At 45.2% G+C, this 25781-nt stretch overlaps 1 protein-coding gene across 2 annotated transcripts in view; it reads right to left on the reverse strand.

Moving 5' to 3' along the window:
* Positions 1–25781, reverse strand: part of SETBP1 (SET binding protein 1) — a 426061-nt gene that overhangs the window by 15474 nt on the left and 384806 nt on the right. For both annotated transcript variants that reach the window (XM_075533043.1, XM_075533044.1), the window contains exon 5: positions 19874–20044. In XM_075533043.1, the coding sequence (XP_075389158.1) occupies positions 19874–20044 (171 nt within the window). The remainder of the gene's footprint in view (positions 1–19873; positions 20045–25781) is intronic.

Genomic DNA, 25781 nt, shown 5'->3' on the forward strand with positions numbered 1-25781 from the left:
TAGAAGGTTCCTCATAAAGAGGTGCTAATGGCTTAGAGACCATATGTTGCCCTGGGATAAGACACCTCCTGGTTTTACAAGAGAGTTTGGGGGGCTGAAGAGAGTTCAAACTCATCTCTCTAGCCCTATGAGTCTGTGGAATTACCCTAAAGTGAATGTCAGGGTGTTAGCATTGCTGACATGCCTTGGGGTGCCTTAACTTCCTATGGGTACAAGGCTGGAGCAGCATTTGCTCAAGTCCTGGCTAACGGCTGCAGTGTGCACTCTTTTGTATGCTGGTGTAATTTAAGTTATTTTGAAAAAAGAGTTTTATTGGCATATACTTCACATAATCATTCACTCATATTAAGAAAAGTTGAATGATCACCGCAATCAATTTCAGACGATTTTTTCTCATATTCATTGTTGTTAGCTCCCCATTTCCCACTAAACCTCTCCTGCCCTGCCCCTAGGTAATTATTAATCCAATTACTGTCTCTATAGATTTCCCTACCCTGGACTTCATACACCGAAAATCCTTAAAAGACAAACAGGGAGAAAACAAACAGACATTAAAAATCCAATAACAATGACTAGCTAAAACAGAGAAAGTCCTCAACTGAAAAGACAACAGAAACTATGAAAACTGGAACCTTACAATGGGTCAAAGGGAGATCAGGAGGGGAAGGGGAGTTTGGGAGCAAATAATGAAGGTGGGAGAAGGAGGAGCACTGAAGCTGAGTGTGACTGGACAGCTCACTTTGGGGGCGGATGAACCATAGGGGGAGGGACTGCTCTAGGATGGAACAGGTGGTGATAGGACCATTCTCCTTGATATGTTTGAATGATTGAACTATTCAATTCTATGGTATGTACATGATGTCCCAATACAACTGTTGGAAAAAATAAGTCAATAAAAAGGGGAGATCAAATGAGAAAATCCTCTACTGGAGTCTACTAACTACACCTGCCACAAAGGCTGTGCCTCCTTTCTGAGCTGTCCAAGTTCCTGCCATGGGCCCGCTGCAGAGAGCGTGACAGGACCTCATGCAGGGTCAATGGCCAGCACATAAAAGAGGCAGGAAAGTCAACTATTTTATGATCTCCAATGTGAACTGTGCATTTGTGGTACTTGTGCTGGAGAGCAAGCGACTCGGTAATGGCCTCTTGTCTTAAATGCTGCTTTTGACTTCATGGGATGTTTGATGCAAACTGGCTGGCCCTGCCTTTCTTTTTCTGTCCTTAGAATTGAAATTAACATACAGTCTTGGGCCTCATAGCTTCCTCCTCCCCCCACCCCGGTTTGCTCTGTCCCTAAGATTTCTACAGGGTAGGACATGTCTGTGCTGCTGCCGAGCATTAGGGCACGTGCTATAGTACTTCTGCTTTCCAATCTCATGGGAGGGAGGTAGCACGAGGGGGAGCAGATGGGGAGGATTTGTCAGAATGGAAAGGTGCGTCCGTTCTGTTCATGCCGTCACCTTATTCCAGTTTGGGTTTTTTTTTTTTTTAGAAATAGCTTTGTTGGCGGTACCGTCCCATTTTCCCCCTCCACCCTGCTGTTCTAGAACTGATCATCAGCCTTCTTGATGGGTTATGCATTTCCCAAGGAGGAAGCAAGACCAGGCTGCAGGAAGATAACAGCAATAATTTCATTTATATCACTTAAATTTTCTTTTCTAAAAATAAGAACTATGTTTTCTAATATTCAAGTTGCCAGGAGGGCTATCAGTGATAGAGTTCTAACTTTCAGTGAGGGAGACCTTGGTTCAGTTCTCCAACAGTGGACCTGATATGGAAGGTGCCACCTGTCTATCAGTGGAGGCTTGTGGGTCACTAGGATGCTGGACATGTCTCGGCAGCACTTGCAGACCATGGCAGATGAGGAAGAAAGGTCTGAGGACCTGCATTTACAAAGCAGCTAAGGAGGACTGTATGGATTGGGACAGTCTGCTGTACACACAATAGTGCAGACGGTGAGGGCTGCGCAGCCTTTGGCTCGGTTGCCGGGGGGACAGTGGGGTCACCATGTTTTAGAGGTGAGCTAATGGCAAGCTTCCACCACAATATGCAGTAGTTGACGTGATAGTCATGTCCTTAGTTGGGCTTCACATTAGTTGACTGGTTACCTGTTGCAGGTAACTGAGGGACCCGTGGGGAGGGGCAGGGGCCATAATGCATTCAAGAGGGTTGACCCAGCATGCCACCAGATTATCACTTTTTCACTGTGTTCTCAAGTCCTACATGCTACACGCTACAGCTGGTCAAGCCATGTGGCTAAATTTCAAAAAACAAGAGCTTTTAACAGAAAAAAAACAAGAGACATTTTATAATGAGATGGGAAAATTACCATGAAATATTTTATTTACTCCACATGGACTTTTGTTAGTTACCTCTCCCCACACAGCATGAGAAGAGTTTTCAATTTTAAGGATGAACTTGGTAATCATCTTATCCCAAATGACAAGGGTCCTAAATGTTCCCCTCTTCTCTATGCCAGCAGTGCCTGCCAGTAATGTGTCCTAGCATGTATTTTGAAAACCAAACAAACACCACACTTTCAAAGTCCCTTTGGGTTAATATGCACAAGAAAGTTGGTGTCCTTCAGAAGACAGGCATGCTATGGAAAGAGCATTTTTGAAAACCAACTAGATAGGTTTTTATCACTTGTCAACTTTTTTACTTGCTGAAAGTGATATATTGGTATCTACAAACGTCTCTTCAATATGGTAATTTTAAAATCTTGTAGCAGACTTAACTTGCAACCAAAGAATTTCTGAGATTTGAATTCATATTTAAAAACAGCAGTGATGCCTTCAGATTCGCCAAGACTATTGGATGGATGATCAGGAAGATGGGTCGTCATCCTCCACAGAAACCTTGCTTTGCTCAGGGATGAGATTGCACTAAGTTAGGTCGGCAGTGGAAGCATGGTCATGGATGGATGCACTTTTGTACTTTAGACCAGTGTTTCCCAAAGTGGGCGATACCTTAACCTGGGGGTAGGGGTGGGGCCACTGGAAGGATCCAGAGGGCCTGCAGTAGCACATATCTACACTTTATCCTGCATTATGTGCTATAGTACAAAAGTTTCTAAGTGCTGGGGAGGAGGAGGGAATGCTGAGTAATTTTCTGAACTGGTAGAGATAAGCCAAAGAAGTTTAGCAATCCATGCTTTATGGAGGGGTAGTTATGTGGAATGGTTTTTTCAACTACAGCATCTACTAACAAGACTTAAACAAACAAAAACAAACTCATTGCTATCGACTTAATTTTGACTCAATGAAATCAACTAAATTGGACTCTGGTCTTCAAATTGCTCTATCATAAATGCTTAAAACACCAAATTCAATCATTGGTAGAACAGCCCAGGATGGACCAACAGAATAATATGGTAGGACTGGGTTTGATGCTTGTAAATGAATTGCTTCCTAGCCTTTCAAAGAGTCATGGATAGAGAACTGTGGTATACTAGGAACAGTCTACTAGGTAGGGCCCTATTCGCCCTAGTCTGTTTCAGTTGGTGTTGGCTTTTGAAGGTTGACATGGCTCTGGCCACAGCAGATTGACCAGCTACCACGGGAGCCTAGGTAATACCACACAAATGTGATGTTTTACCTTCTGAGTCCCATAGCTTGCCAGGTAGACACAGCAAGCGTCTCAAAAGACTCTTTATATATTTTTCTCTCTTCTGTGAAAAATGCCATGGTTTTTCCTTAACCATAGATCCCATCCCTTATCTAACAATTCTAATTATGTTCGATACCGGTGTGTCCCAATTTTATTGTATGCCATGTTCTTTCTCTTTTTGAAAATTTGATTGAAAACATAGGAATAAAGCACAGCAGAGACAACACTGTGACAAATATGATTTTGGAAAATCTCCAGAAGTTAAATTTTTAAACTCAGATGACATTTATCCTCTTTGGCTATCCCAGAACTTGAGGATGTAAATCAAGTGCTAGGTACCCATGCTTTGTTTCTTCCTGGTCTCAGTAAGAACGGGCGTGTCTACAGGACACAGGTTCAGTCACAGTCTGAGAGAAAACATATTGGCGGGAACAACAGCAGAATGAGGCTCTAGTATCAACTTCCAACCACTTAGGTCTGTGTGTTCAGAAAACCTGTTTAATTTCTTGGAAGGACCGTTACTTCTCAGTAAGTCCAGTTCAATTAAAACAGACTTATACCTCAACCCTAGGAGAAACTTTCCTGGCTCTTTCATGAATTGCATATGAGTTTCTATGGGATGTGTTCCAGACCATATACCATTTTTGACCATCCTCATCTGGTGATTTTGTCATTTATGAACATTCATCTTAAAATATGATGCCCAAGAATTGAACTTATTTTCCTAGTGGGAAATGATTTGTGCAGTAAATTCAGTTGATTAATTGCGGGGGCTCTGGTATAGCACCTCTGTTAATGAAGAGTATATTAAAAGACATCACATTCATGGTAGCCTCATACATAATGACGGTTCAATGAACTCCCATCAACAATTTCATACAAATTGCCACCCAACCAAATTGCCATACGAATGACAACCGGAGCTGGCCATTGCTATGTGGGATTGCTGGTTTTGTCCCTGCCCCCACTCCCTCTCCTCTAAACCTTTTTATTTGGATGTGAAAAGGTTACTATTATGGTTGCAGTCCATCTAGTCTGTTGTGAACGTTTTAAACCTTAATTGTGTGTCCTTGGTGTTTCCAGATGTTTCAGACATTTCAAAAGGGTTTGACAGTCCATCAAGGTCAAGATTGACCCTGGCATTCCTGTGGGAAGGATCCCAGTGACTCACATGCATAGAACTGCTTTCCTCTTTATGGTAAAGGGGTGGGGAGGGGAAGGTCGAGCTAATTTTTATAATAAAAATAACCCCTGCATGCCTCATACAAAAACAATAAATAAATTCTATCCATCGCTCTTAGACTGGTTAGAAGATGAAGGATGAACCACAGAAACAATAACTTTGCATTGCCTTCAGGTGTGTGCTCCACTCTAGTGTTCTGTAAGTGACAGGAGGGATATTGCATCTGATGTTGGAGCTGGTGCAGGTGGAGTCTTGCATGTTTCTTTTTATCCAGAGGCAGTTCTCCTGCCTCCGTGAAAAACAAAAGATCGCATAAAACACTAACAGTGGAAAATGCAAGCCCCGGTGTGGTACTGCTGCTTTCAACTTTCCACTGGGCTTCTGGGTTTAACTGTGTGCTTGACTTCTTGAGACCCTTCTGTAAGGCGATGTCCACGTGCCTACAGATGGGCTTTGGGTCTCCACTCTGCACCCCCCGTCATTCACAATGATGTGATTTTTTTGTTCTTTGATGCCTGATACCTGATCCCATTGGCACCTCATGATCACCCAGGCTGGTGTGCTTCTTTCACGTGGGCTTTGTTGCTTCTGAGCTAGATGGCCACTTGTTTATCTTTGAGCCTTTAAGACCCCAGATGCTATATCTTTTGATAGCTGGGCACCATCAGCTTTCTTGACCACATTTGCTTATATACCCGCTTTGTCTTCAGTGATTGTGTTGGGGAGGTGAGCACCATGGAATGTCAGGTTAATAGAACAAAGTGTTCTTGCATTGAGGGAGTATTGGAGTAGAGGCCTAATGTGCATCTGCCACCTTAATACTAAACCTATAAATATATGGACACAGATCTATTTCCCCATCCTCATATATAAATATATTTAAACCTGCAAATGCCTGTATTTGCCTCCTAGTTCTTTCTTCTATTTCCTTTTACTTTCCTCTTGTCCCACTATCATGTTCAGCCTTCATTTGGGTTTCAGTAATTCCTCTCGGGTACATTGCCCTTGATCAAGCCCTACCAGGCCTCCTACATCCTCCTTGCCATTGATTTTAGATTACTTGTTGTTCCCTTGTCCCTGGGGTTGTTAACACCCCTTTTCTTTCCCCTGCCCCCTCCTTTCTCATGCCCCCAGGAACCATCAGTCGAGTTGTTTTCTCCTCCAGATTGTCTATCCCGCCTATCTTCTCTGGATAGACCTGCAGAGATACTAATACACACAAAAAACAAGATAGAGCAAAACAAAGCAACAAAAGAAAACAAAGCAACAACCACCACCACAACAAAAACCCAACAACCAAGAAAAGCCTATAAATCAGTGGTTCTCCACCTCCCTATAGGGGGTGCCTCAGCCCGTCAATACAGGTCCTCATGTGGTGGTGACCCCCAACCATAAAACGATTTTCATTGCTACTTCATAACTGTCATTTTGCTACAGTTATGAATTGTAATGTAAATATCTGATATGCAGGATGTATTTTCATTGTTACAAATTGAACATCATTAAATGCATAGTGATTCATCACAAACCAGTATGTAATTATATATTGATAAATATTTATTTCTAATAACAAATAAATGAAATTTTGTCTTCAAGCATGGTGTAGCATGGGTACTCATCTTAATACAACAGTAAACTACATTACTACATTTTGCAACAGCATGCGTAAAAGCCAACATCAGTGCAAAGGTTGAGATAGCTTCTTTCTCACCAGATCAGCAAATGTGCATGTGGGTGGACCCGACCTGGAGATGGATAGAGGAGTGGTGTCTCAGTTCCTAAGACCATAGGTTGAGAACCGCTGCTTTGAATGGTTCAAGGTCTGTTTGTTGACCTTTAGGAGTATTTTCTGGTTGAGTGCTATGGAGTGTCAAAGTTTCTATTTATACTTTACATCTTGGTTCATCCTACCGGTGCTGTAAGATTCCAATTAAGTCCATCTTAAAGCCATCGGGGATTTTCATTTCAACTTGCATCTTTCTGTCCCCCTCTGCACTGCTTCTATCTTTCTGATGGACTTAAACACAATCTCTCCTGGATTAGGATTATGGGATTAACGTATACTTATCTCTCCTCATAAATTGTGCCTTGCCAAGGACCTGGAGCCAGGTCTTAGCTCTTCTTAACCGTTCTTGGAGAAAATATTGAATGAACCACACTTTGTGTCAGGAGCTGTACTCTCCCCACAGCGATCAACACAGAGCTCTGTGTAGTGGATTTGCCATGTAGTGAAATCAATCCTCATGACTTGATCTAACCAAACACTGACCCACCCATTTTGTAAAGTGTGTGAGAGACATGGAAGGAGATATTGAAGGAGATCCAAATCACTATAAATTAAATTTGATGCAAACATCTTTCAGCTGTTCCCTATTCTCCTTGGAGCACCATTAACTGGACTCAAGTTATGACCAAAATCCTGGAAGTGCCGTGGGGTATGCTAGGTGAAGTGGAGTTTGGATGAGTGACAGACAAATCCAAGTATGGACCTTATTATGAGTCGTGAAGAAAGCCTACTTGAATATGTAAGGCGATAGATGGAAACTATGGGTCCCCTGGAAAAAGACCACACATATATATGATGTATTAATTATCTAGCACCACAAATATAGAGAGCCACACACCGAAGGGGAAGGAGGAGGAGCAAGCGAAAGATGAATACAAATGGTGTTTTCATTGGCAAACATCTAGGCCAGAATTATAATGGTTTCTTGTTGGGGTGAAGTCCTGGGGATGGGAGTTGTCAGGAAGGCTCTTAGCTCTCTCGGCAAATATAATATATATTCAAGGTCTGAGCACTAGACCAATATTGTTAAAAATGTTCCTAGTTTTACATTTTTTTAAAGTATATATCAGCTTGGACAGACTCATGACAGCAAATACTCCTTCCTCAATTTAAACTTTGACAATTTATGAGGAAAAGGCTCATTCATCATCTTTCCCTTTCGGAGACCACAAATTATTGGCTCATCTACCATGTGGCCTGGAGTCTAGGAAAAGCTCGTGTAAACAAACCCAAGTTACAATGCTTGGAGTAAGAGGGTGAGTCATAAACAAAATGCAGACATATGCTCTCAGATAAATAAGAGCCTGGATCATCAGCTTCCCCAAGTCTGCTTCCCATTAATTATACAACAAAATGAACTTTCCATATGTAAGGCCCAAATCACTTAACTCCGGTGACTTGCAAAAGACAAAGGCCGGGATTGTGGATATTGAGATCCTAACAAAACTCAATTTCAAAGTACAGAGAGTCCTCTCAAAATATGTTCAGGTGCTGGAGAGCCAAGATCTCTTTAGAGGAGGGCTTGTGGACATCCAATTGGAAGATTGGTGATTCAAATTCACCAGATGCCACCTATGCAGGAGAACAAGGAGGCCCTTGGCTTTAGTAGAGATTTATAGCTTTGGGTACTCTACAGGGCAGTTTTATCTGCCCTACAGTGTTGCTATGAGTTGACATGAATCCCATGGCAATGGGCTCAGTTTCAAACTCTGCCAGTATTTTTTTAAATACTTCTGGTTTAACAGTTTTAAAAGTATATCTAATCTTGGACTTAGAAAAATGGTTGTGTTGTGTTCCATTTATCACCTATGACCTGTGTTCAAACGGGTGACACATGGGGCTGCTCTCTGCAAGGTTGGTTGTTCAAACCCACCATCCACTGCTACACCTCAAGAGAAAGATGAAGCTCCATACTAGTGACCTTTTTTTAAAAAAAATTTAATGGCACAGGCTGTTCTGAAACCCTTGTTGAAAACAGAGTATTTAGGAGAGCAAATGCTTTGAAAATGGTGAGGACAATGAATGCACAGATTTGCTTTATACATTAATGTATGTATGGATTGTGATAAGAGTTGCAGGAGCCCCTAATAAAATGTTGGGGAAAAAAAGAAAGAAAAAAGAATAGATAATTCCCTTTTGTGTTGAACTCTCGGTTTTCTGGGGGCAAACCACCTAGGATGCTCCCGTACATGCATGAGATGAACGAACACCTGACATTCTGTCCTCAGTCCCTTTGCTCTGTCTTCCACAAACATCCCCTGGTGACCCAAACACCCGTTTGGGTTTTCCCACGGTCTGCTGAAGACTGTCTGGTCTCTTCTTAGTTTCAAGAGGCTTCTAGGTAAGTGTCAGCCATTCCTGGGGATGTGTCATAGAAAACCACATGTCCCTAGTCCTCCCAAGACCTCTCCATCAGGTGAGGGACTCTAAGAGAGGTCAACAGGGTTGAGATCTTTCTTTCCAAAGTTGACCCCATACAGCAAACTGAGAGTTAGATCCAAACACCCAAAATCCACCTCACTGCCATCTAGTCAATGCTGAGAGTGACCCCAGAGCAGTAAGAAAAAGGGGTTTTCTGGCTGGGTAGAGGAGGTGTAGATGGTTTCTGATCATCCATTCACTCAACAATTATTTCTGTAACATATTCTTTGTATCCTAACACACTGCCCTTGGGTCGGTTCCAATAGAACGGCCCCTCCGGGTTTCTGAGACGGCATCTCCGTGTGGAGCAGAGAGCCTCACCTTTCTCCCAAGGAGCAGCTGGTGGGTTTGAACTGCTTTGCTTCAGGCAAGTAGCCCTATGCCCAGTCACGATGCCATGAGGACTCCATATGCCAATAAAAATCCCCCTGGCATGGGGCTGATTCCAACTTAGCAATCCTATAGGGCAGAGTTGGATTCTTTCATAGGATTTCTGAGATCGTAAAGCTTTAAGGGAGCAGACAGCTTCATCTTTCTCTGGAGGCGTAGTGGTGGGTGTGAACAACCAACCTTTCAGAGAGCAGCCTAATAGCTAATCCACAGTGCCTGCAGCGCTCCTGTGAACACAGGCCATACAAGCTAAGGGGAACACATCGTCGTTGCCTTCCCATGAAATTGAGGGAAGGGCGTTTATGAAGAACGGAAGTACAAGCTGCGCTTGGGTGGGAATCCACTTGGTGGTACTAGGTGCGGTGGCCGGTCCTGGTCCTTCTGAACGACCCCTTTGTCCTTTCTAGAATTTCACACGTGTTTCCTCAGCACCATGGGACATCATTAGTGGTCCCATTGTACAGGGATAAAAACAGAGCCCTCGAGAGGTTAAGCACCTCCGCCAAGACTGCACATCTCAAAATCAGTGGGTTCAAGAATTTCAACAAGCGCTGTCCTATTTCACATCTAGCTTCATATCCTTTTAATTTATGAAAGCATTTTTAATAAATCTTTTTATTGGGGCTCATATAACTCTTATCACAATCCATACATACATCAATTGAGTAAAGCACCCTATATATTCGTTGCCCTCGTCATTCTCAAAATTCGCCTTCCACTTGGGTTCCTGGAATCAGCTCGGTTTCCTTTTTTTCCCTCCCCACTCCCCCCTTCCCCCTTAATAGTTTATAAATAATTATTTTATCTTATCCTACACTGCCCGGCATCTCCTCTCACCCACCTTCCCATTGCCCATCTCCCAGAGAGGTTACACATAGATCCCCAAGATCGGTTCTCCCTGTCTACACCCCCTTCCCTCCCGGTGATGCTAGTAAAGAGGGAGAAATATGGGTTTAACTAAAAAATCAGTCCCTATTTCAGAAGGCACATGGTATTTAGTGTCACCAACTGATGCCAGGTAGGAACCTCAAGATACATTTGCCAGGTCGTCTGCATTTCAAAAAGCCAAGACATTTCATTGTTACATAACTTTTTCAATTCTATAAATGCTTCCAATTAATACATGTTTAAAAATGAATAACTAAGCTCACTGCCACTGAGTTGATTCTGACTCCCAGTGGCCCTCTGGGGGCAGGGTGGGGCTGCCCCTGTGGGTTGCTGAGCCTGTGACTGTTCACGGGAATAGAAAGCCCCATATTTCTCCTGAGGAGCAGCTGGTGGTTTCCAACTGCTGACCTTGCTGTTAACAGCCCGCTGCGTAACCACTCCAAGGACTGACCACTCTAGCTCTAATTACGGGCGCAGACAGTCTCATTTCCCCCCCAGAGAACAGCTGGTGAGTTTGAACCACGGACCTTTAGGTTAGTAGCCTAGTGCTTAACCCACTGTGGCACTAGGGGTCTTAGACCTCAGTAGAGTGGCCGGTGAGTCCAGGCTTCCTAACTCCTGCCACTTGTTGTGAGTCAGCTCAGCCTCCTGGGGCCCCCAGGGGTGCCAGCATGGGCCTGTGCTCTGGGGGGCTTGTGGTGCTGATCACTTCAGAAGTGCAGGCTACAAGGGCCCTGGGGACAGACTGGACACGCCACCCTTTCGGGCAACACTCCAGTCAGTGGACCTCTGGCACCACACAGTGACTCCTAGTTCTTAACCGATACTGTTTATAATCCAGTTCACCTCTCTGAACTCCCATTTCTTATCTGTAGGGTGAAGGCGTCGGGAAAGGCCAGGGGAGTCTTTTCTAGTCAATTCCAGTTTAAGAAGCAGGAGAAGGAGACCCCTGAGGGATGCTGTGGGATGATTCCAGGGGCTCTCCATGGCAGAACAGAAGGACGGAGGGGCAAGTGATCTCTGTCTTTGCCACCCCTGCCTCACCATCCTCCTTCTAGGCCTTGCCTCTCACTGTCTTCTTTGCCACTTGCTCTGCTGTTTTGGACTGCAAGAGACTGCCTGCCTGCCACGAAGATCCTTCCCAATGGCAGTGAGCACACAGCTCTTCCCAGATGCCCCAGGCCATTTCTGCAACAACGTCTGGGACAGACTTTCCTTCCTTCTTCACAACAGGGCTCAGTTCATTGGAACCGAGCAGTTTTTAAAACACTCGGCATCAATGACAGGAAACCTCCAGCCCTGTCCCCCTTTCTCATTAACACAGTTGCTTTCAGTTTCCACTAAATTTTTCTCACCACCATCAAACCAGCTATCTAATTAGACTTCTGGAAGTTCACGAAGCCAGAGAAGCTTGTCAGGCCCCGTACTTTCATCTGCAAACTGATCATGAAACATTCGCGCCCTGCCGGTTCTTTGCTGCATGCAAACCTGGCCCGGAAAGAGTCCTTCCATTCTCTGCCATTTAGAAAGAGGAGCTTGAATATTTGATATGAAATGAGTATCTTAATAGAAATCAGTTCACGTTTGATAGATTTCCTTCTCATTAAATTAATTGCACCTGACCCCTTACCCAGGGAGCCTCACAACCAAACCTCTTCCTGGGCTTCCATGGAAGTGTGAATGAGCTTGTCGCCGGGAAGAGACCACGGTGTATTAGTAGCATTACTAGATTTTTAAGAGGGTCTGGCTGAGCCACAAAACATCCAGGGGAGATAAACTGCACAAAGAGTTGTCAAACACACACCCTTTCCAACCTGTCATCCCACTCGGTCTTTTCTAAAATTTCACCTCTGAAGAAAAACAAATCAACATGTTAGATTAAGCCCACACCTCTTACGGATCTAAGAGGCACACACACACACACACACACACAGAGAGAGAGAGAGAGAGAGAGAGAGAGAGAGAGAGAGAGAGAGAGAGAGAGAGAGAGAGAGAGAGAGAGAGAGAGAGAGAGAGAGAGAGAGAGAATGAATCAGCCTATTTGGAGGAGATAGCCACTCACAAGGTTCTGCATAGCCTAGAAACATCAGGATGCGATTGGTCCTGGAACTCGGGTCTGCACACGCAGATCAGATAACAAGTCACTCAAGGCTTCTGTTTGTTTGCATGCACCCCTCTTTTCCAGGTCCTGGACACTCATGGGATGGACCATCAACATTCACTGAGTGAGGGCAAACGTAAGGAAGAAACAACTTTTTTAGGAGAATAAATACTCTGGCCACAATGTACCACAATTATAGAAAACAATTAAAATAGAGAGGTCAACAGAATCTCCTGGGTCCCCTTGAATGGTCATCGGGAGGCTCCACAGGACTTCAAAAGCAGTTAAGAAGACACTGCTGGGTGCCTGCTCTGCCTCCCTCTCAATGAACACAGATGCCCTGCACATACACGGCCAGCTTAGCCGACTCTTTGCCTTGAAAATCATCATGTCCAAGGATACCTGAGAGATCTCCCATGCCATGAGTTCAGCACGGGGCTGCTCATCTGCAGGTTGGCCGCTTGAACCCCCAGTCATTGAAATGAGAAAGATGAGGCAGTCTGAGGCTCCCAAGACTGAGGGCCACAGAGAGGCTATGGAGCAGTGTTCTACGTCGTCCTAAGGTTGCTCTAAGTGAGAACCAACTTCACGGCAAGGGGTCTATTTTTAAATAAGATCCCCTGGCGTGTGAGCTAGGTATTGGCTTGTCATTTTCCACCCACAAGTCCGGGGCCTCAGAGAGCCACTCCAGGTGGCTCCTTCTGGGAGGATCCAGGGAAAGGCTTGTTGGTTATGGTGCTGGCAGGTATCTTTGGACATGATTATCAAGGCAAAGAGTCGGCTGAGCTGGCCGTGTATGTGCAGGGCATCTGTGTTCATTGAGAGGGAGGAGGAGCAGACACCTAGCAGTGTCTTCTTCACTGTTTCCGAAGTCCTGTGTTTTAATGTACTAGACGTACATTAATGTACCAGACATCTGTGTTTTAATGTACTAGACAATTTTGTGCAAGAAACATTTGTCCTTAATAGGTACATATTTTTGTTCCCCTTGGGACGAGGACCTGGGGAGGTAATGCTGAGTCAATTCTGATGACAGAATGGACAGTCTAGTGAGGGGCATGACTGTGAGCAAAGAGGCAACAATCAACGGAGGGGTGCAGGGACAATGGGCTTAATGGTCATGGACCCTGGCGACCCATGGATTCTGGTGACCTGGAGGCACAGAGGAACTGACATCCAGCTTGGCTTTGGGGTGGTTTTCCCAGGGAATTTCAAGTAAGAGTTCTTAAAACCGAAGGTACCTATGCTGAGTTTTCAAGAATCAGCATGAACTTGATAACCAAATTGAGTGGGTATAGGAGAGAACCATACTAGGGGCACAAACAGATAACACTACCACCACCACCAATCACAATAATCCCAATTATCACCCATTTGCCAAACTCTAGCTACACACCAGGCTCTCTGCTGAGTCTCACATGAATCATCTCAAGCATGCCACATCACAATGCTCCACGTGGGATTGTAGGCTGGCCCCATTTCAGTGGTGCTCACTGACACCCATGCAGCGCTGGAGTGGGAATACAGGCAATCAGAAGCAAGGACACACGAGTCCAACAAGAGCACTGCATGGCCCAGGCATGGGGTTCTGAAAAGTGACCCCAACTTGAAAGCAAAGCAAATAGAAGACTGCCGGCCCTCTCTGGGTTCTCTTAGTGTACTGTTTTATGAGCCGGCGCTATTAAGGATTATTGATTATCTAGGGGACTGTACCCTTGTTGAACCCACTACTGGCTACTGATTAGAGACCCAGACTCTCCTAAGTTACATGTTAACTTGTGCCTTTGTAGATTTTTGCCCAGTAAAGACACAGCAGATAATGGCTTTATTGTTCCCAGCAGCAATATAAGAAGTGAGCCACCGTAGCCCTGCATCCTTTCTCAGTGGCCCGGTCCTATCAGTCTCCTTCCGACTAGCGCTATTACCAGGCTGGCCTCCTCTCTGAAGAGTTGAGTGGGTCTTGGGCATGAGTTTTAAAGTTTTTGGAAATGATACCCGTGACAAGAGAGTGCAGAGGAGTTTGGCGCTGGTTGAACTAAGAAGGCACACTTCCATTGAGGAAGGTAATTCTGCTTCTAAGCTTAAGCTTTGATTTCTTCATTCAAGGTCTTGGTCAGTTTGACTTGGGCTGGCAGTTTGGTTAATCACTAAAAGAGTTATCTCCTATTTGCCCTTGCCCTGAGAAGGAAAATGTCTGAGAATGATTGTGGAGTTGTGCAATTTAAATATTTTCATTTGTTAAAGGGGCACTAGGAGTCAGAATCAACGCCATGAGGGTGAGTTTGGTTTTTGAGCTGATGGGTTTTGAGCTGGGGAGTTTTAAACAAGGATAATGGATACTTCTGATATAAAACAGATGCACACGAAGAACTATGCTCTTTGTGCTTGCCCGGGTTCTTCCCACCTCAAGCTGTTGAGAGTTAGCGATAGCGTTCTTGATATGTGTGTGTCCTGTCCCACCCCCATCTAGCCTTCCTTGGATTTAAGATAAGAGATTATTTCGGTGTGTTCATGTATGTGCATGTGTGAGAGAAAAAGAGAGAGATTGTGTGAACAAATGATGTCTCGCCATCATTCTTGTTGGTTTAGACTTCTACGTGCGGATCCCTGGAGATGTTGTCTCCTCATTGTGTACTGAGTTCTTCATAGATTTGGAATCTGCTGGCTCATTTCTTGCTGCTGGTCGCTGCCTCCAGGCCAGCCCTTGACTCGTCATAACCCTTGGTTCCATATGCTAATTTTGGATCAATATTGACTAATTGTTGGGAGTTCGCCCCAGGCCTTTCTTTTGAGTCCATCTTTGTCTGGAAGCTCTCCCCGCCAAACCTGTCCAGCATCATAGCAACAAACATGCAAGGCTCCCCTGACAGATGGGTGGTGACCCACAGGAAGTGCACCCATCAAGGATCCAACTCAGACTTCTTGGTGCAAGGTGGGAATTCTACCAGAGTCCCCCTGCCCCTCTGCTAATACTGCCTCATCATAGGTCAGTCGTGAAACCAGAAATGTATTACATAGGGCATGACCTTTCAGAGAAGTTTTTTCAATAAGGATAGGATCAGAAAAATTAGCCTGACTTATTCAGGTATGGATTATCTGATATGGTTATTAAATCATTACTGGGCTTGTGTAATAGACACCGCTTCAAATTATGCATCACTTTGAACAAACTTTATTGAAGCTTTTACTGCATTAGCCTTAATCACTCACAATAATTATGCGTCGCTTCCCTGAATTGGACTGCCTGTGCTGTACACCAGGGGACCGAGTGGATCAATAACTATTGAGCAATCTGATCGCACAGGCTGAACTGTTTGAGCACAGGAGGAAGCCACTTCCGTCTCTGCACCCCAGGAGTTTATGGCTGACAGGTCCTGCCAACTTCTTCAGTGGCTCCTCCCTGGCCCCGGCCTACAGATCAATAGCTTCATTGTCAACATCCCTCTTAGACTCTCAGAAGCTACAAAATGCCTTAACCAGTAAGAAATTTGGAGTTCCTGATACACAGGGGTCCTGGTGGTGCTGTGGGTTAGGCGTTGGACCGCCAACTGCAAGGTCTGTGGTTCAACCCTGCCTGCTGCTCTTCAGGAGAAGGACGGGGCTGTCTCTCGGAAACCTTGTATAGGGTTGCCATGAGTCAGAATCGACTTGATGGCAGTGGGCTTTGTTGTTCACTCAAACATAAGGACACATGCTGGGGAGTAGTTAAGCACGTGATTGCCAACCCAGAGGCCAGCTACTTTTGAGAGAAAAATATGTCAGTCAGCTCTTGCACAGCCTTTGGCCAGGGAAACACTATGGGGCAATTCCATTCCGTTTCATAAGGTCCCTAGGAGTTAAAATCAACTTCATGGCAACAGTTTGGCACAGGCGCACACGCACACACACACGAACTCATACACACACACTAATACACACAGAGACTCACACACACATGAAGTCTCACACACTCATATACACAGGCTCACACACACATACAAAAACACACTCATACACACTCGAGCTATAAGTGACATATTTTCAAAGCTTTGACCCACATGCACTTCTTCCACACTGTAATGTTTACATAACCAGGTGGAAAACGATTGATCTTGCTCTATTTTTTTTTTTACATCAAAAATCATCTGTTTGAAATAGTACTGTTAGGACTGATTGGTTATTTGGCAAGTATTTCTTGAAAGTCTACCATGTTTTTCTCCACTGCTTTCCACTTGATGGTTTGGGTGGTTCCAGGACTGAGTTTGCTTTGCTCAGTCACCTCTGACCTTGTGTAAAATGGCAGGAATGCTCAGCTACTGCTCTTCAATCTTTCATTTCACTCAGTGATGACTTATTGAGCATCTACCACCTTACAGGTAAGGATGAGGAACTACACTCGCTACTTGAGTATTCCTTTTTTCTTTAAATGAAAGAACATTCTAATTAAGTTCCTTTTTCTCTCAAAGAGGGATTTCTTAACTTTCTTTTTTAAACTGCTTCAGTTTGCTTTTCTAGATCCGGAACACCAGAAAGGATTCCCCACAGGCTGAAAGTTTAGCATCAGGCCAGAAGCAAATGTACCTGTTTTATCATGGAAGATGAAGAGCAAGACTCTAAAGAGAACAAACACAAGTAAGTTGTTGAATCAGAAATATAGGTGACAATTGCCCAAGCACTCAGTTAAGTGAAATCAGACGCAGAAACTTTTTATTAAACTACCTTTTCTGTAAGCAGGAGCATCGGCGTCAGTGCATGGTACGGTTAGGTGTGCGAACCAGCGGGTTGTGGGCACCCCACCCACTGCTCCTCTGGGGAAAGTGAAGGCTCGCTCTGCTTCCTGAAAGATTTAGTCTCAGGACCTCTAGTTAATGTCACTATGAGTGAGAACTGATTTGATGGAGGTGAGGGTTTTGTAGAAGCACAAAGCTTCTTAGAAATAAGAACGGTGAGTTTTTACTTACTCTAGACACACCTTCGGGAAAGATACATGGCTAGGAAAGGAGATCGTGTTTGATAACGTGGCAAATGAGAAACCCTCAGAAAGATGGTCCGACACAATAGCTACAACGGTGACCTCAAATATGGGCAGCACCGCACCAGGAAATGTTTCATTCGCTGATGTATAGGGTCACTGTGAGTCGAATCCATTCAGTGCTATTGGATTACCAACTGCAACTTGGACATGGTCTTTGGTTCAGGTTACCCAGACCATCAAATTCAGAGTCTCACAAACTCTGTTTGCCAACAGAAGTAAGAGTTCATGTTGAAAACCCAAAGTGATGCACTGCTTTTGGGCTGATGCCAACTCACAGTGATCTGATACTGGGGTTCCGAGACTGCACATCTCCAACAGAAGGGATGGCTTCTTGTTCCCGAGGGGAAGCTGGTGGGTTTTGAACCACAAACCATTGATCCCTGCCCTCCATTACGTGTCCATGGTTAGGAAGGATGAAATCTGCTGTAGACAGCATGGCCCAAGGAGAGCACTCAAATTCCACTGGAAGTCAGGTGGTCCATCAGGAAATTCGGGTTTCAATTCATTTGAATGACCTCAGGCTGATCCGTTAGTCTCCGGAGGCATCAGTTTCTCCCCATGTGAAGCGAAGATGTTGGCTGCAAGCCCAGTGTGTGAGTTCTGAACTCTCTCAGGTTTGTGGGAAGCTGTTTATATGAGGAATGAAATTGTGGGAAGGCCTGGCTTCCAGCACCTGGGGTAGATCTCTGGCCTGCTTCCTCCCCTCTGCCCTCCCCACCCCCAAAACACACACACCAAAGTTCTGCTCAGCAGCTTGAGACCCGGAAATGGACCAAAGTTGTGAAATTCTCATGAGGGTTTCACTTCAGTACATCCAGAAACCAGACAGCCATGCCTGCATCCTGAAACAGGAGAGCCTCGGCTCAGCTCTGATTACCAGCGAGACTAGTTTAAAGTTTAATACCCACCTGTTTCTCCCGCCTGCTTGGCATATTTGTAAATTATTTACCGAATGCAAAGCAGGAGGGAAGACCACATGAGCACGTGATCCCAAACACGCGTTCTCTCATGCTGAACGGAAAGAGCGCGGGGAAGGGATATTGAGGACCACCTGTCTTTGGCTCCTGGGAAATATCTACGCTTGGCAACCAAAGGCGGAAGCACACAGGCTAATTTGGGAATGCATAAAGGGACGTCTCCAGCGCTTACCCGACAAGGTCGAATAAGCAATCATCTGGTTTCGTGAAGAGCATGTTGTGGCCTGAATCGTCACCCCAGCCCAATGATGTCTTTCCTCAACCCCCTTCCAGCACTCTGCCACAGTGCCTCCTCTGCCTGCAATGTCGTCCCCAATTACACAGACGTTGGGGTCACTTCTTCCACCGTGACTGACCCTCTTCTAGCCTCCTTGTGTCCCATCACCGTTTTATCTGGCTTTCTGATAAAAAGTTTGCAGTCCCCACCTGGCATGTGACAGTTGTGAAGACTCTTTCTCAAATTTGAAAGATGAACCAACCCTCAGAGCAAAATTTCCAAAACTGCTGGAGAGAAAAACCACTTCTAAGATAAAGGATCTTCCCAGAAACATGGGCTTCGGGATCAAAGAAGAGTCTACCTTTCCTCCTCGTGGAGCCTGTCACAGGCTCTGAAAAAGTCCTGTAGGAAAGCAGCAAGTTGAACACCAGTCCCTGCACTGACATAGCCACTAAAGCACCCCCTGTCCCCCACAAACCGTGGACTGATACTGTGTTAAAACCACTTGGAAAAGGGTCACTGAAAATATTTTTTGGTTGCTATTTCAAGAAGGCTCAGTTTTCTGTTTACAGTGGTCTCCATGCAGGAGGCAGGTGAAGAGGCGGGTTCCGTTCCTTGTCAAAGACCCCCCCCCCCGCCCCTTGAATTAGAAGATGAGTTTGGAATGATTATCAAGAATGAGTCTCTTCTTGGACTTCCAATCAGAACACTCCAGCCCCCCACCCCCCAACTCACTGCCATGGAATCGATGCAGACTCACAGTGACTCTATGGGACAGGGTAGACCCACCCTGTGAGCTTCCAAGGAGAAGAATGCCCCATCTTCCTCCCCGCAAGTGGCTGGTGGTTTTAAATTGCTAACCTCGCTGATCGCAGCCTGGACACATAACCATTATTCCACCAGGGCTCCCACTACGTAACACAGGCACTGTAAACGTGCGGTCAATATGCTGAGCACTCACAGAGGTGCTCAATCCACAAAGGCTTACGGACCACGCCGCCATTCCGGGAGCTGGGACAATAACACAGGTAGAGCATTGCAATGAACTTGAACCTATCGATGGCTTTGACGGTGGCCCAGGGCCTGGCAACCAGAAGGTTGCCTCAAGGGAAAGTCACCTCAAGGGAAAGTCAGCCCCGTGGTAACTGACGGAAACAAAGTCTGCACATCTATGGAAGGTCAGCGGCGATGAGGACCCTGACCTGCGTTTGGCAAGAACATCCTCAGTGGGCCTTCTTCATGCTCACCTCGAGCGCGGAGAACCCAAAGCATCTGGAAAGTGCTCACCTGCGTCTGAAGTTGCTGCAGACGCAGCCAGGAGCGATAACACCGGGCTGGGCGCAAGGGCAACGCTGTCCACTGTGGCCGGCTTCTTCCTGGTCATCACCGTGGACATGGGGCCCTCGTTCTTACTATGCACTGAGGGCTGGTCCACTTTCAGGTGGGGACTTGGCATCCCTGGATGGGAAAAATCAAATAAACAAAACCCAGACTTTCGGTTACTTGAATGGAACAGGAAATCAAACAATATAAAAACGGAAAGTGACCTCGGGAGATCGTGAAACGATTTGACCTCCTGCTGGCACCACGAGATTGAAATTTTAGAACGTTCAAAACAAAACAACAAAAAGCGGCATGACGGGTTTGGGTGAGGAACTGCGCTGCCCCTGGCTGGTTGCCCAGGAGGGGCCCTGGGCCTGATACTGCAGGAGAAAGGATCAGTCAGACCCTGGTCTACAGTGGGGCCGCCCCCGCCCAGCGTGAGTCCATGTCTACAGAGGCTGCCTTATGTGGGACAGGAAGTGGGTCAGGGCAGAGGAGTAGCCTCCCCACCAAAGGTTCCCACCCTTCTTTTGCATGGTTTCTCCTCTCATTCAGATCACAGGAAAGGAGGTATAAGAACTGGGCATGGTCCATTCTGTGTGGTTGGGGAGTCTGAAGATGTCAGCCTTAGTATGGAAGAGGTCAGGGGAGGCCTCAAGGGTCTCCAGCTGGGATGGCCACGAGCCTAAGGGCGGTGCTCTTAGAGGTGAGAGGTACCTAAATACGTCTTGGGTTGAGAGTGAACAAGATCCAGGCAAAATACCAGCCTACGGGAGGTGGGAGGACATGGTGGAGACCAGTGGGCAACAATGGCCCTACTGGTGCAATGTGTTCAAGACTGAGCAAGCTAATCAAAAGGTCAGCAGTTCAAAGCCACCCGTTGCTCCATGGGAGAAAGACGAGGTTGCCCACTCCTTGGAAACCCTGGGGGAACACTTACACCCTCTCCTAATAACCAAGTGTAAGGTCTGTTCTTGAACCTTGTTCCCGGGTTGGATCCAGGCACCACCGCTTTCCAGCTATGTGACCACGAGCAAGTGACTTCACCTCTCTAAGTGTTCAGTGTCCCTCACTGTCAGAAAGGGGCGGTCACAACACTGCTTCCTATGGGTGACTATGAGCATCCACTGAGTCAAGACAAGTAATGTCCTGAGATTAGTGTCTGGCCCTGCCATGAGCAGTTTACCATTATTGCTATTTCCATTATGCCTATTCTTCCTGTTAAAACCTGCTACTTCTGCCGGTCCGGTGTAACTGGCAGTCACCGGCTCGGTTGTCTTTCATGCACTAAACAAGACCAAGATTTGGGCACCTCTTATGAGGACATATACAGAATGTTCTGTGTCAGTCAAGCAGAGGTCCGGAGGCTGAGAATGTCTGATTCCAAGTCAAATGTTCATGGAGTCAAATGTATTCATTTAAAGCCTGCTTTTCCCGTGAACTGAAGAGCAAAAAGGTCGAGCGATGACAATAACATTTTGGTACTCTATTGAAATAGTTCTTGATGTTTTGTATTCAGAACAACCTGAGTGGTACAGTTCTTTCCCAGGGCAGCAGTAGCTCATCCTCACAGTGATTTCAGCTTCATTTGGCCCCTACGGTAAATCCTTGATGTATATAGTGAACTAATCTAGAGCATACTATTGTTTTCTCAGTTTTAAAAGCAGTCCCACTGTTGTTGAGTCAATTCTGACTCACAGGGCCCAACAACAAGAGCACAGTTCTGAGAGGGTAAGAGAGAATTACTAAACTCATATGACTGGAGATCCAAACATGAAGTTTCCAAATAGCCAGGTGCAAAATGCTCTGTGTTTTTCCTGGTCGGCAGGACTGTCTTTGGTATCGAGAGGCTGCTGACAGCATGTTGCACACTAAGGACACAGAGGTCCACCTACCACATTTGGGAAAGTCAGTGTGTAACGACCTGCTGTGGGTTGAATTGTGTCTCCCAAACAAACGTATTGTAAATTTTGGCCCCTATCGCCGTTGCTTCATATGTATGCATGTGAAAAGTGAACAATGAATAAGAAAGACCAAAGAAGAACCAATGCATTTGAATTTTGGTGATTCAAAAGAATACTGAAAGTACCAGGGACTGCTGACAGGTCAAATGGATCTGTGTTGGAAGAAGTTAGGTCAGAGCGCTCTTCAGAGGCAAGGATGGCAAGATTTCATCTTACAGACTCTGGGCTTATTGTCAGGAGAAAACAGTTCCCGGAGAAGGGTCTCGTGCTTGGGAAAGGGGAAGGGCAGTGAAGGAGGCAAGGCACTTGATGAGATGGATGGACACAGTGGCCGCCCCAATGGGCTCAGGCACAGGCAGTTATGAGGATGGCACCCGAAGACCAGGCAGTGGTTCGTTCTGTTGTGCACAGGGTGGCCCTGGGTGGCGGCCAGTTGATGGCACCTACCAACCATACCTGTGGTCATACACCTGCTCCTCACTGAACGGCCTGTTCATTGTCCAACATTTCCTATGTATGACAACAGTACAACATCTACTCTGACTATGTTGAGCATCGATGGCATATTTCTGGTAGTAATGAATGCTGAGGTGCTGACAAAAATCACATTGGCTATGCTGCTCTTTAAGGCATGTGTCCACTTGACTGGAATGTGATTCTAATAGAATGAATGGTGTGATTTGGCAGTTATGAAATTATATAGCCATTCTCTATTTTCTGAACTGATGTGGCCATCCTTCTTTTCTTTTTGCATAATGTGGAATTTCACTTAATGACCCTGTCTTTGGAAACTACCCATGCCTCAAATCGAGTGTAGTCTTGTGTAACTCATTTGGGAATGAGTTTTTTCTTTATCCAATAGGACAGTATTGATGTAGGATGCATCTTAGGCGATATAAAAGTTATCCAACAAGCAAGCCAGAGCAGTCGAAATGCGGGAAGATATATGCCAAACCACAGGAAGATCGCCTAGGAAGCAAGGAACAAGGACCTTCCCTGAGGGTCCACAGACAGAGAAAGCATTTCTCTGGAAAAGGCACCCTAAGTTCCAACTTCGAGAGAACTGATTTCCGTTTGTAAATTCTTGCGTTATTTCTGACATAGCAGTACGAGATAACTAAGATACCACTCACAGAAGAAAAAGTTACCTACATTTTCTAATATGTTCCATCCTAGAGCGGTGGTAACTCAGTGGGAGAATTCTTGTCTTCCATTTCGGATACCTGGGTCTAATTTCTGCCCAATGTACCTCAAGTGCAGCCACCACTTGCCTGTCAGTGGGCACTTGCACCTTGCTATGACTCTGGCCAGGCTTCCGTAGCAGTTTAAGACCAAGACAGACGAGGAAGAAATGGCCGTTGATCTATTTCCAAAAAAGCAGCCAATGAAACTCTGGAACTCACAATGATTTATTCCCTTGAGTCGGGGCTAACTTGATGACAGCTAACAAGGACAACGACAACCTTCCATCACAGTCACAGGATGTCAGCTCAACAGTCTGTGCACAAGAGTGCCAAGTGCCCTCTTCCGCATTTTATATTGCATTCCATTTTGCAGGTGGAGAAAAAGAGAAACAGCAAATTCCAGGGCAGAAAACAAGCCCGCAAGGCCTACTAATCAAGACAGGGCCGTGAAGAATGTGGATCCTATGCTTCGTTAGTGAGAAAAACAAAACAACAACAACAAAACACAACAGGTGTGACAGTGATCAGGGAGGTACTGACATGTCATTAATGTAAAATGTACTGGAAATCCCTCTACAGAGGCACACACACCAGGTGCTCTGAGGAAGGGGGTCAGGAAGCTTGGTAAGGAAGAGGGAGTTTCAATGATTTATTTCCCAGATTTCCTGTGAAATGAAGATAAACAAATGCAAACCACACAAACATATATTAGGTCACTTTTCGGTGTTTTTCATTGACTTGGCTCTGAGTCACAGAGAGCCTATGTACGACAGAACAGCACATCGGCCAGTCCCGTGCCATCTGCGTGCTTTGTGCTGAGATTGAGACCGTTGTTTCGGTCACTGTACCCCATCCATCTCACCGATGGCTGGTCTCCTTTGCCGACTTTCCATGTTACCAACCATAATGTTTCCTTGAAGAGACTCGACTTTCCTGATGACATGTCCAAAGGAAATGAGCCCAAGTCTTCCCTTCCATTGCTTCTAAGGAGCACTTCAATTGTATTTCTTCTAAGATTGGTTTATTAATTCTTCTGGAAGTGTACGGTGTGTTTACCCTTTTTTTTCACCAACTACATGGGAAAATTAACACTCTAGAACTCAATTAGAATATAGCACTGGGCCAGAAAGACTGATGGGCTTCAACGACTGGTTGCTAACCAACTGAGTAATAAAGACAGGAGGCATGAGCCTGAGGAAATGTTCCCATTTCTGTTCTCGTTGCTTCCCCAGCAGTCCCCTAGTCAAGGAGATTCTAGCACACATTTTCTCTCTCTCTCTCTCTCACACACACACACACACACCACTGAAATTCTAAGTGGTCACAGGCTTATCAGTAAGAGCTTCCTTCTATAGAAAAACTCACTGATCCAGCCCCTTTGTACCTGTGGACACAGGTTGGGTAGGTAGATCTTAGCTTAAGTGACTCCATGCTGAGAAACTGATGGCCATAAACACAATTAGCAAGCAGATATTTACCTCTCACTTGGGAACAAGCGGATTTCAAGTCATTTGGTTGTACCCATTTTCATGCAAATGTTCAGAATCCAAATTAGTCTCAGTCCACCTAATTTCATTAAAGTTGATCCGATCATACCTCCACTGGGCATACTTTGTTACTCAAGTGTTTATGTTACAGAAAAGTAATAAAATGACACTTAAAACACCCTATAATTCAGATTGTGACTATTTAGCTGTCTCAAAAACCCTAGGTAATTTAGGATTTTAAAGATTATAATACTGCTGGTTGGCTGTCATGCTATGAATGTGAATATGAATTGGGGTGGGGGGGGGAAGAGCTTTTTCTGAGAGGATTATATAAGCAAATATAACACAAATTCAAATATAAGCAAATACAAATGGACAAGAATAATAGGCAAGTGTTAGGCCAACATGCGATATTAAGGTTTTGTGTCAGCTTGGCTGGGCCTGGAGTCTACGCATTTCAGCCTAGTGATCCTCCATGATGTGCCCTGACATAATGTAATCAACTCTGTGATGGAATGTGCTGTGAGCAGCCACATAGTAGTGGAAGGAGCGTGGTGGAGTGAAATCCCTTATGCTGGTCATGACACCGATGGAAGTGTCTACTTGTGTACAGTGTAACAAGACTGTGTGGAGACCTTACTTGCTTTTTGCTAGTCTGGATCCTGATCCCGGCTCATCGACCTCCAGTTCTTAAGCCAACAGCCTGCCATGAAGCGTGCCACACTCTGGAGTCACTGAACTCTGCAGCTTGACCCGCTCATTTTGGGTTCATCTACTTTACATCCACCTGCCTGTGATCTTCCTACTTTCTGGTTCATCAGTTCCCCATGGCCATGAGTCAGGAGAAATCTCCACCTAGACATCTGACCCACAGACTGGAAGCAGATTGGACTCGCCTGCTTTTACAATGATGTGATTCATTTTCTTGAGATCTATCTATCTATCTATCTATCTATCTATCTATCTATCTATCTATCTATTTATCTATCTAACTATCATCTCAAGAAAATGGATCACATCATTGTAAAAGCAAATGAGTCCAGTCTGGTTCCAATCTGTGGGGCAGCTGTCAAGGTTGAGATTTCTGTGTTTCTATATATGTGTCTCTGTGTGTTAAACACACATACTCTAGCAGAATCTATCTGGACTGTTTTCTGATCAGCTGCCGTCATCAAAAAGGCTTTCTTCTATGTTACTCAAGTAACATAAACACTTAAGTAGCAAGTTTCATATATAT

The sequence above is a fragment of the Tenrec ecaudatus genome, chromosome 15 (genome assembly GCF_050624435.1).
Source record: "Tenrec ecaudatus isolate mTenEca1 chromosome 15, mTenEca1.hap1, whole genome shotgun sequence".
NCBI classification, from domain to species: domain Eukaryota; kingdom Metazoa; phylum Chordata; class Mammalia; order Afrosoricida; family Tenrecidae; genus Tenrec; species Tenrec ecaudatus.